General features: G+C 47.7%; 1 protein-coding gene across 1 annotated transcript in view; it reads right to left on the bottom strand.

Annotated features, from left to right (window-relative positions):
• Nucleotides 1-12,521, bottom strand: part of DNAH9 (dynein axonemal heavy chain 9) — a 158,611-nt gene that overhangs the window by 140,007 nt on the left and 6,083 nt on the right. The window contains exons 5-14 of the mRNA XM_015880078.2: nt 12,065-12,276; nt 11,678-11,911; nt 9,825-9,992; nt 7,993-8,109; nt 7,643-7,793; nt 6,634-6,748; nt 4,712-4,780; nt 3,621-3,747; nt 2,415-2,670; nt 1,442-1,683 (exon numbers count right to left, since the gene is read on the bottom strand). Coding sequence (XP_015735564.2) covers nt 1,442-1,683; nt 2,415-2,670; nt 3,621-3,747; nt 4,712-4,780; nt 6,634-6,748; nt 7,643-7,793; nt 7,993-8,109; nt 9,825-9,992; nt 11,678-11,911; nt 12,065-12,276 — 1,691 coding nt within the window. The remainder of the gene's footprint in view (nt 1-1,441; nt 1,684-2,414; nt 2,671-3,620; nt 3,748-4,711; nt 4,781-6,633; nt 6,749-7,642; nt 7,794-7,992; nt 8,110-9,824; nt 9,993-11,677; nt 11,912-12,064; nt 12,277-12,521) is intronic.

Here is a 12,521-nt window from a genome sequence, read left to right as displayed (position 1 = left end):
TCCCTCCTCACCTTACCAAGCTCCCTTCCTTCAGGTCAGCTCCCAGCCATACAATTCAGGGTTTTCTTAGTCATAGCAAGGATTCATCCTTCCTGGGTTTCTTCTTTGAGGCCAGGCCACGTGCTCACTCCCTGCTTTTCTCATCAGACCCCCAGGTTCCACTGGAACTGGGTCCCTGGCCCTGGCATGTCCTCTGAGCACTTTCTCCCAAGGAGGGTCTCAAAAGTCACAGTTTCAACAACAACAACAAAAAAACAGCAGAAACCAGACCATCCTGTCCGTTGTTGTGGGGCCAACAGGCATGTGCAGGGGATGTCTCAGATGTATTTCACATGAGGGTGCATGGGAGAACATACCACCCCAGTGCTGGTGTGACAGCTCAGAACACCAGACAGCGCTGCCACTTGAGTTAGCAGCCAACCCAATGTTGCTGCCGCAGTTGGACACATTGCAGCTGGGTGCTTGAGCTCCTAACAGGGCAGAGTAGGGCTCTGGCCCCTTGCAAACTCAAATTGGCAGCAGAGAGCTGACACCCAGAAGAAAATGAACCTCATAGGAATGATCTCAGTACTAACAACTGACTGAAAGCATCACTGTCTTTACGATTTTGAACAAAGTTCCCTTATTGCTGATGTTTTAATGAGCCCTCCTGCTTCGACCACAAGGCCAGGTGCTCCCTGGTCACCACAGGAGGTGCCCTCAACTCTTGGGCGGTGGCTGGAGAGGGCTGAGCTTGTCACACTCACAACAGCAGAACAAAACCCTCACCCTGGTTCAGCGCTCAGAAATGGGTGAGAGGTCCAGGACTGGCTGCAGACAGCAGGGAAAGGGGAGCAGTCTGGTTTGGCCAAGGTGCTGTGCCCACCACACAAAGCTCACTACACAAAAAGGTAAGAAGCAGCACTTTGGGTTTTCTCCTGCACTGCAAAGAAAACTCTCAGCAATGACACTGACTGGAAAGCTCCAAGGTATTGGATAGCAGCTTTTCTCCTGTCGATTAGCTTCTCCCTGGACTACCAGCATCACCTCCTGCTTCCTCAGGGGGGGCAACAGCTCTGAGACAGAAAGGTCAGCTGCAGCCAGCTGCCGTTGTATTTTCAGGTAAAAATTTTGAAGGAAAATCTTTCCTCCTAGCAGGACCCTGAAGCCTGATACACGACTCCCCTCTAGTGGCTCCACAACAGCCCCGACTCCTTCAATGGGCTGTGGCTGCCCTCATTCCTGTCCTGAGCTGGGTTTCCAGCAGTGCCCAGCCAGCAACACCCCACAGCACGGCCACACCAGCTCACTCACCAACAGTATTTGTTAATTAACACTACCTAAACTTTAAAGGCATTAAGAGAGTTAATTTTAAGGTGAAACAGCTGTAGACAACTTCAGTAGTGGAGAAAAACAGAGAAACCACAATGACAACACGTCCCTGGGGATCAGCCCCCTTCACCTTCATCAGAGAATGAATCCTCAGCCCTGACTCCTGCACCAGGCTGTAACGCTTCTCCAGACGGTCCTGGCAGTCCTCCAGGTTCAGCAGTGATTCCTTTTTCCCATCTTTCCTCTCAAATATAGGTGACCCCCATGACCGCACAAAGCTCTGGATCTCCTCAACGTTGCTTTTGGCTTTCTGTATCCTCTGCTCGAGGTCATGGACACCATCCATCACCGTGGAGATGCGGTCCCAGACACCTGGCCAGAAATAAGATGGCTGTTTTCAGACCTCTCATACACAAGATTAGCCTCTGACATTTTTTCCTCCTAAGGTCTCATATATTTCTCACCCATTGCTACTGCAAGACTTACCATGTCAACTTAGAGCAGCTTTCTGCCCTGAGCCACCGTGAGCTCCACCCCAGCAAGCCACAGCACAGTTAGCAGGCTAAGCAACCCTGTCACCATCACTGGGGCAGTGGCTTTACACCCACAACCTGGACTCCAGCACCATCAAGGTCTGCATTTAGATGCAGAGAACTTCAGGGTTATCTACAGGAAAATCCCCCCATCTTTATTGCACAGCGGAGCTCTCTGAATGGAGTTTTTCAGCACGAGTACTTCTGCTTTGCATGTTCCCAAGGGAGGACGTTTGTTCCTGTTCATACCACAAGCCTGATGACAGAAATATATATTCCACCAGTGAGCAGTTTGCTTTCACCGAGAGGAAACAAATTGTTTTCCTCTGCTTTTCTTTGCAGTTAAAACTGATCAAGCAAGAACACTAGTTAAATCATCCCAAAGTCATGCAAAGCACAGCTCCAGCTGCACTACTTCATCCTTAAGGAAAAGCTATTGAGGTGGCCTTGCCTCTCTCTGGGACAAGTCCACACCAGTGCCAAATGGCTGGGAACCAGGTGACAGACATTGGGTACAGGAGGAATCCGACAAAATCCAAGCTCACATTACCCAATGCTTAGCCAGCTCACCTTCCATCTTCCAGTTCAATGTTTCCTCTGTCTCTTTCAGCTTCAAATCAATATCCTGCAACTGCTCCTGTATCAGAGGGTATTCAACCTCCAGGACTGTCTTCAGGACCTTGTTGTATCTGTTGACCATTAGCTCCAAATTGGCCACCATCTGTCGATACGACTCCTTGGAGGAATAGATTTCTGCTGCTGTTGGTGGGATGCTTCCCATCTGGCTGCCAGACAAGTAGCTCACCTCTCTCAGCACTGAAACCAACTGGAAAACCAAGGCAGAGAGCTGAACACATAGCAAGAACTGGCACAAGAACTGAAAGCAGGCATGTTCAGCACATCACAGGCTCCAAACCCTCTCCCCAAGGTGAAGGGTAAAAAACATCCTGAGGCTGCTTGGCTCCCAACTTAGAAAGTAGGTTCCAAGTGGACAGACAAGTCCTTTGACTGGGGACCAAGTCTGAATGAGCTGTAAAATCTAAACACTTAAAACCTAAACACTAAAACTGCAGCAGACCCCAGGAAAGTGGGAAGGTTTTGGTGTCAACGTGCCCCAGAACCTGGTTAGTTTCTCCCATTAAATGTCACTTTTACCTTTCCCGGTTACTGGCTCCCACCAGGCCCTAGAAAAATCTCAGTCCATCTGTGTGCTCTGATGGTTTGCACCCCAGACTCTGCCTTGGGTAAGGTGGATGGTCCATCCTCACTGTGCTCAAGACAGGCCTTCGAGGAAATCTTAGGGTACAGGAAAAAGACCCTATATCTGTTCTAAGCCTCATGCAGTTCAAGAAAAGAATCTAACAGCCACAATACTATTGGAACAAAATTAGCCTTCCCTGGTTTATACTGCAGCCTTTTGGGACATGAACCCCACTATGCAGCTCAAGCTCCAGTGCTCTCCACACCAGTACCAAGGCTAGTCTGGAGATGCTGACACCACTTCAGCATCTGTGTACTCTGCTACTTCCCATAACCGATCTTCACTAGAATTTGCTCTGCTTAAACCTCAGTCTTGTTATTTCCTCAGGAGACAGAGGCAACAGAGGGTGGTATACTTACATTACTCATCATAGAAGGGGAGTCACGGATGTCAGCAGAACAGACCAAACCCTCCCAATCACCTTCCCATAGTGAAGCCCAGAGAGAAGGAAAAAAAGCCCAGCAGGAAGAGATACATGCAGACAGGCAGGAAATGCAGCTGGAAGCAGTTTTTACCTGGGGATCAAAATTGACTGTGAGCAGTTTGGTTTCTGGGTCTCGCCGGATGAGCGGTTGATTGAGGTTATACTGTGACTTCTCAGAGACTGTCTGGGACCAGTTCACGTACAGTTTTTCTTGATACCTGCAGGAAGAAAAACCACACATCCATCATGTAGCTATTTAACCAGCAGATCAGGTATATAAGCAGATGAAGCCAGGCCCCCTTCTGACAGCTGAACATGAAGGATGAGAAAAACCTTTCATATAATTTCCACAATTAACTCTATTCCAAAGACAAATACCCAAAAAACAGCGACAGTATCAAATCAAGAGGACAAAGAGCACTTACCACTTTTAGCAGAGGACACTGATTTGGGGACAGACTTCTAAGGCATTTGGCCAGAAGCAATAGGTAAGCAACTACTGGGCATTTCCAATGTTTCTAAGCAGGACAGGTGTCTACAGCCATACAAATCCTGGGGTTGGATACCACTGCACTCACTTATCTTTAACAAGTGAGAAACCATCATTCTTACGGAGATCCAGAACCTGGATAACCCAGTGACATCTCTGAAGACTGAAGCTGGGTCCTGTTAACTCACATGACAAGGATGGTAACAACCAGCCAAACAGCAAAGTCTCTTCTGAATCATGTTGTCAGCTGAGAGCTTGGTTGTCACTTCACAAGGAAAAGCTCAGAATGACCAGTTCAGATTTAACATCAAACTTTAAGATCCCAAGTTAGTGATAATGAATTCCACTGTGAGTTGTGGAGAACACACATGGACAGGAAGTGTAGGTACACTCTGGGAATGAACAAAAGCAGCAGAACTTCTGGTCAATCCAGATTTTCAACCAGAGCAACTTCTACATCCAGCAGAAGCTTGAGCCAGTGCTTCTGCTAGGAGGCTCCTCCCAAGAAAGCCTCTCACTGCAAGACATTACAGAAAGACTGGCATACAGCAAAAGGATTCCTCCTCTTCTCTCATCAGAAGGCTCTGTCAGGCTTACAAAGGAAAATTCCGTGGCCTTAGACTGACAAGCATGATGATAGGTGGCACAGAGAACATTTGTACAGTTACAGCCTTGCCTGCACCACCACTCACCTGTCGAGCAACTGGAGCATTTCTTCATACCTCTCCAACACCATTCTTCCTTCAATAGAGTCCAGGCAGCTGGTAGCAAAAACAGGCAAACTTAACATTACATGTACTTCTGTAACACTGTAGTCTCTATTCACCCCTTCCTAAATACAAAACTTCATCCTCCAGTTTGCAGGACAGACTCCAGCCAACTGGGGACTTTGCATTTCATCCCACCACATCACCCATCTTTGTGTTTTGCTGCACAAAGAGTGAGGGGGGTTTGGACAGCCCCTCTCATGTGTTTGTACAACAGACTGCAAAACAGGAACCACACATCAGTGGGGAAGAAGGGGTCAATGCTACCGGAGGAAGGTCGGCCTCTTTAACATTTCCAACACTCCCAGTTTCGCATGCTGCAGTTGCACAGTGCATTAGCAACTTTCTGTTTACCAAACAGCACTTTTTAAGACCAAACTGGCTCAGAAGGAAGCAGCACATGGCTCCTGTTGGACGTAGCTATTTGTAGTGCCAGATTTGTGCCCCTCGAACCATCAGAGCAAGAAAAAGCACCCACACTGCAGGAGGCAGAACCCAGCCACCCATGGAGGCAGCCAACCAAAGTAATGCTGGTAAGAATTTCACCCCAGGTTCAAGGCTTCTTGAAGACAGTTGTTGATTTTGGAGAATCTTTTGATATAAACCAGATTCATTTAAAACCTGGCAAATTCCCAGAGAGCTCAGAGGACACCTGGTGTCTACACCAAGTTCGACTAAAAGCACAGGGAGCACTTGAGAGGTCATTGCTGGACAAGCACTGATCAAGCCCCAGCAAAACCAACTTCTTTCTTCTTTTCTTAATCCTTTCTGTCTCTCAAGTTGCATTGTAGAAAACAGAATTACACCAGCACTGCTGCACGCATGTTATCAACCACTCCAAGCAGAGGAAAGAAAATCAGTGTGAAATGCAGATCCTTCTTCATGGATTATAAACTTCACCATTTGGATTCAAACAAGATGTGTGTGCTTACTTGGGCGCTGTGCTGGGGATGGTCCAAGAGCCTGTCTCACCACTGAGATGTCTTTATTGCTGCAGAATGACTTGCACTTAAAGGCACTTACATAATGGCAATACAAGGTGAGGGAAGTCCACAAATACTGGGCAGTGGTGATGGCGACTTATTTTGGACAAGCACATTAAAAGCCTGGAGTCATTTACTCAGAATAGCCTCTAGCACAAGTAAAGCTGTCCCGGTGAGCTACAACACACAACCCCCAGGGTACCTTCAATTATACTAGGTCCAACATGACTTTACTTATGGGGCTTTTGTATGTTGTTTCAGGAATGCTGAAGTCTGCACATAGTGCCACTAGGCCAGGCAGCTGTGTGAGACCACCTCTCTCCAAGAAGAACAACAATAACAAAATTTGGGGTGAAAAACTTCTCAGCATAGTTTCTTTCCTTGGTTTTGTGAGATCTCTCCCTTGTTCGATGCTGAGCGAGTTGTTTTCTGTCAGTGCCCAGGACAAGTCCTTGTGTGTTCACCAACCTCAAACTCATCTCCCCCAGCCCATCCCAGTTGAACCCAGCCCAGCATCTCTCTGCCCTCCACTGGGTGATATCAGAATTGGGGCTTGCAATCTAGATCTGGACTGCTCCCAGGGAGGTTCTCAATCGCACACACAGTGGGGTTGTAGGGGAAAAGGTTCCAATGTGTCTTGCAATTGCAGCCTAGAACCACAGCTGAAAAGCCCATACAATGTACCACTACGCCTCTCAACCTTTTCCAAACAAATTTAGCTAACAAGTTCCTTAAAAACCTACTACTGGCGAGCTAGAAAGAGCCAGTGCTATCACTGATGTTCGATACGGAAAGAAAATCAGATTGATTAGATAAAAGATATCAAGATAGTCAAAAAACAGCTAAGCTGGAAGAGCCACGCACGGGTGTGTGATGTGCCTGAAGTGGCCAAACTGTGCCTGGATCCGTCCTCGCAGCTCCTGAGCCCAGCGCAGCGCTCCAGCCACCGGCGGCATGTTCTTATGCACAGGAGGGGATCCTGGAGGGAACACAGAAACTGCATTTGATTAAACAATGTCCTTCTAACCACAAAGAGGCATGAAAAGCAACTCCTCTGCATAAAACCATGTTTATTTCCCAGTTCTCTCCCTTAAATGCAAGCACCTGAGAAACCCAGCTCATATTAGAAATGGAGCTGATACAAAGGCAGGCTTAGCCTAAGAAGAATTCCCTCCTCCCCACAAACACTGATCTAAGGACTTTTGTTTAGCAGCTACTTCTGACCATCCTGACTAACCACCCACAGAACAACTCCCTCAGATACACAGCAAAACCCTGCGGAAGGAAGTGGACTTTTCCTTCCACAAAACACTCCAATTCCTTTTGTTAACCTGTATCAATTCCACCAGCACTGCCTCTTCTGCACCCTGTCTGGTTTCAGTTTCCTGCCAGGAGTGTACCCACTCACTCCTGTTACAGCACAGGCGGGAAATACTAAACCTAGAGAAGGCTGATTAAACCCCTGGTATAAATCCCCACTTTCATACTTTGCATTTACAGCATGACAAGAGGAGCATCGTGCATTCATATTGGGGAGCACATGAGCAGGATCAAGGCCCCACTCAGTGTTAGATGGAGAAAAGCCTTGTCACAGCCTTACTGGGGAAAAACTCAGCAAGTATCTTTATTCCCAGCTGCATGCCACACACACACAGTATCTTTCCCCCAATGATGGTAAATTATTTGCTTTAATACTAAGAACATATATATTTCCCAGGCGTTTCCATTTCCACTAGAAGATACAGTGGCTGTACATTTTCACAGCTTAGGAGTTTTGATTTCCCCAGAAAACACACACAGTTTCAACCCCTCCCAAAATTCATCCAAATCCAGCTCTCTAGTAAGTCTGTCTCACTCAGCAATTTCTACTCACCAAGCTCCAGCTCTGCCCTTACGTGCCTGGAGTAGATCAGCCTTGCATCGCTCAAGGCACTGCTGAACATGCGGATGAGGTCAGAGTATTTGCCAGCAGCATCTGCAGCAATTACTGGCCGCTCCAAAAGGCTCCCAAACATCTCCAGCAGCTGCAGAGATGAACAAGCAGGTAAAGAAAGGGGAGGGAAAACAATCACATTAATCTGTTTGTGTCTTAGTGGGAAGAGCAGAAATACTTCCAGAGATGTCAGCAAACACCCTCCTGCCAGCTCCACAGCTTAACAGACTGTGGGTGACCCTCAAACCCTGAGTCCCTGTCCCAGAGCTGCCAGTCTTGTTGTGACAAACCTTGAAGGCGTGCTCCAAGTCTGAGGCATCATCAAAGGCCTGGATGAAAACAGTTCCCAGACGCCGGTCAATGTCTTCTACTTTCTGCTGGAAATCAAAGGCATCTTGCTCAAAATCCTGCAGGAAAGCGAAACAGCAAACTATGAGGCTGTGAAACAGCACTGAAGATAATCAGAGAGGTGATGGGGTCTCCACCCTTGGAGATACTAAACCTAACCAGAAACCATCCTGCTGTAGCTGACCCTGCTTTGAGCAGGGGGCTGGACTGCTTGATCTCCAAAGGTCCTTTCAAACCTCAGCAGTTCATTTCTGTAACTTCCATTGTCTTTTTGGCACTGCTTCTCTTGCCCCGATTAAAGGTAGTAAATCCTTTGAAGCTGAAGAGTAAAATCTTGTTTTATTTTTCCTACAAGTAAAATCAAAGGTTGGACTTGACAAACTTCAAGGCTTCAGCCTTTCTAATATGGATAAAGCGCATAAAAATTAGGCTGTGTGTCTCTTAACTGGAAAGACAAAGTGCAAGGCAACAGCTTTACTACTGCCGCCATGGAGCTTCAGCAAGACCTGATGTCATGATATAGCTACAAAAAAAGTCTCTAGACAGTAAGAGAGGGTGGAAAATTCAGGGACTGAAAGAATGAATGTGACTCAAGAGGCCAAGGGGGTACAAAAACCAACCCAGCTCCTGCAAAGCCACTGTCTCCCCTCTTTCTCTGTCTTCTATCCTGAAGATAGAAGGAGTGATGTGGAGTAAGCAGTTTTCAAGTAAGACCCTCCCAGGCAGCACTGGGGTTTGTGCTTCCCACTACAGAGACATCACTAGGAACTACAGGAGGTGAAGTTCAAGCTGCCATCATCGTGCCATGCGGGCCCTATCACCCATAGAAAGGACACTCCAGCCTTCCATCCCACCACCAGCCCACTCGCCCATCATCCCAGCACAACCCAGAGCAAGACCGGAGGAGGGACTTTGCCTTTTCCTTCCAGCTGGATGACCACCATGAAGGGCTGTCCCATGAGCAGTGTGGGACTGAAGCTCCTCAGCACTGAGCTACCCTGTGGCCACTTGTTTTAGCACTCCCTCCTCTGGGTGCACACAGCAGCCTAACCATGTCCTGACAACTTGATTTAGCAAATGGGACAAGCAGGGATCTCTGTTTTCTCCTGCTGAGATCACAACACAGATCCTTTGAGAAATTCCTTCACAGCCTGCACAGCCCATGCTGCTTGGTGTCAAAGCCAGGAGTCTGAGTTTCCACACAGACCATAAGCACAGTGGCTCACCTGCTGTGCCCTGCTTGTGTGACATGTGCTGCTGTGAGCATCTGGGATTTGGATGCTCACTGAGCCATGACTCAGAGGATTGGGAATGATCCTTTAATTAAAGCACTATGACTATTTAAACACAGAATCCTTGAATGCCAGGAGCACCAGACATCATGTGTGCAGCAAGGTGAGCAAAGACATCCCTGGAGATTACCTGACCTGGCCTTCATCAGGCAATCTAGGAACTGAGCGCTGGGAGACAGAATAATGTGGATGTTGGTACAGTTCACACACCACACATAGTAAAACCTTGTGCAAAATGCACAGAAATCCAGGCATACCTGGTCTAAGGTCCTGAATTGGCAGGATATGACCTGCAAGAACTCCTGTACGTCTGCAGGACCAGCACCTCCCAGTGACACTGTTTTCCCCACAGTGAGAGATAAGATCATAACAAAAGGAGGAAAGAGGTGGGAAGGAGTCAGTAGGAGTTCATGTGGGTCAGTTCTTTGTGCTTTGGAAACAAGCACATGGTGTTGCTGTACCCAGAGGCCAGTCCCACCTACCACATTGGTCAGGTCAAGGCAGTCATAGGTTCTCTCTGCAAACACCCCGTACGCCTCCTGGAATTCCTCATGCATGTCCAGGACTTGTTGACTCAGGGCCTTCCCTTTAAATCCACTGAACTCAATCTTTTCCAGCTTCATTAGATCCAAGGCATTCATCAGCAGATCCTTCAAAGTCAGAGGAGACAAACACAGGTTAGAACACTGACAGAAGACAATGAGAACAGTTGCCCCAACAGGGATCAGCACTTGCTGCCAGGTACAGGAACCTCCCCAGGCACACACTGAGCAGTGCAAGCACGGAGGCAGATCTTACCCATCATGGGCACCACTGGCTGCTCACAGCTTAGCAGGAGCTGCAGATGCCACTGCAGACACAGTGCCCACTGAGAAACTGCTCCTGAGGTTATTTAAGGGGCAGATTCAAAACATGAGACCTATCTCTGCTGAGATGGCCAGTGAGCTCTATCCTTCCCACCCTCCACATCCTGAGAAGGCCTGATCCCAGAGTGTTATCTCTCAGGAAATTCTCCCCTCATGCAGGTATGGCAGCAGCACAACCACCACCCTGTCCTTCCCTTTCAGTAGGACTCTGGGTGTGCATGAGTGAGTGCCAGTGCTGGTTTTCTGCCTCAGTGCATGGGAATGCACTGGCAGACATCCTGAGCTCCAAATACAACCCTAAGCAACAAGGGACCTTCACCCCACATAGGCAGTTGAATGGGTGACAGCTCGTGGTCCAGAGCTTCCCATCTACACCAAGGCTTTGCCAGACTCTGATGTCTCCCTCCAAGCAGAGCTGGGGAGATGCTGTGCACTTGCAGTTCCAGCCATGGCCAGGCTCATCAGGAACAGCTTCTAAGCAATGGAACTACTCCTTGCAGGTCTCTGGCGGCTAAATATTTACAGCTTTGAGAACCCCCCTGCACTGCTGAGAGTACAGAGTGCCAGCAGAGAGCCACCCCAGCCAGGCAACAGCTTTGCAGCAGAAAAGAAAAGCAAGAACTGTGAGATGAAACAGGAAAGAGCCCTCCTCTCTGCACGTGCTGCTGTGAACCAGAGTCACCATACCCTTCATGAAATTCTGGAAACATATACATGTACATTATGTACAAAGAGTACATTCACTTTGACAATTATTTTGTAAGGCAAAAATAAGAGAGATAACAGCTGCCCCTCACTTATCTTACTGGGTTGCTTGGAAAGAAGAGAGAGGGAGACAGAAGCCTTCCTCATTAACAGGCTTTGCTTTTAATTTTTATTGTACAGCTCACTCCTCACCCCTTTCCAGCTCCTCCACCTGACTGCACACTGTGCAGCCTTTCTCTGTCCCCAGGGTTGTAGGACACTCTTGCAAAGCTCTGCCATCATGTCAGTACATGTGCAGCTCAAACCCTCCGTAATGGCTTTCTTCTGTAGTCCATTTTCAATGTAACCAAGCAATGAGCAAACAGTGCCTCAGAGCCTTTGTGGAGTTACAGTGCATAATTACTGTGTCACTCATATTATCCTCATGATGACCTGCAGTTACTCTATGCCTATTAAACATTCCTCTCTACACTGACCAGCATAATTTGGGTTTACTGCACAGCAAATCTTATTGGAAACCACCGTTATGAAGAGTTTTAAAACAGACATCAGTCACAATGATTTTGAGTACAGTCAATTAAATAATGCATAAAAATATACAGATTGCTTTGACTAGTAAAACCTATTGGGCATGATGAGGTTAAACAAAGTCCCAGCAGACCTAACAGCAAGTAACGCCGTACCCAGGCACCCAGTGAAGGTGTTAACAAATGAACTCAGGGCTTTAAAGCTCTTCTTTAAGCATTTTCAAGTAATTTTCTCACCTCCACCATCTCCAGTCTCTTCAGAAAGCTGTCCAGCCTTGCAAACACCATTGTGGCATGGAAATTCCACTCCTTCACTTCTTGGTCTGGTTTATAATAGGTGTGAAGTTCTTCCCTTCTGTTCTCAAATGCATCTTTGAATCCATTCAGGATGCTGAGCACCATCTGCACCTTGCCCAGGCTCTCTTCTGTCTCCCCCTTTAGAAGGTCTTCTGGAGATAGGTATACCAGGGCCTGGAACAGCAAAATCACACCCAGGTCACGTCTTGCAGTGAATGTTTCAGGCTGAAAGAATCATTTGGCCAGGGATGGATGGGGGAGAGGAAAAGAGAGGGGACTATACTTGGAAAACTTCTCTTCGGAAGCATTAGTGTGACAGCCACACACCTGCTGGATGAGAAGGTTGCAGATCTCCTGCAGCAGCACCACAACGCGTGCAGGCCGGCTGTAGTGCTTGGAGGTGACCCAGATCAAACACACCACGTGGAGCAGGGGGAGCAGGAGTGGCTGCACCTCACTGAAGTCAGTTCTTTCTATGTCCTCCAAATGGCGCCTGAGGGGCATCAGGTGCAGGTGGATGTCCTGGGCTTCACTCAGAGCTGTGTGAAGCAGCAGAAGAGCTGGTGAGACCCACCTGTACATGGTGCAAACCACCCCAACAACCACAAAGTGTACTCTGACATCCAGGTGCTGAAGAATGCCCAGGACTGCTGCTCATCTACAGCAATAACCAACACAGATGGAAGCCAGGACTGGAACTGCTCAATTACAGTCCAAATTACCCAGTTGGTATTGATGTAACTGTCCTAAAACAAAATATGTTTTGTATTTTTATTAGGCTATT

This window comes from Coturnix japonica, chromosome 18 (genome assembly GCF_001577835.2).
Source record: "Coturnix japonica isolate 7356 chromosome 18, Coturnix japonica 2.1, whole genome shotgun sequence".
NCBI classification, from domain to species: Eukaryota; Metazoa; Chordata; class Aves; order Galliformes; family Phasianidae; genus Coturnix; species Coturnix japonica.
The sequence above is the reverse complement of the archived record's forward strand: the minus strand, read 5'-3'. Positions and strand labels throughout refer to the sequence as shown.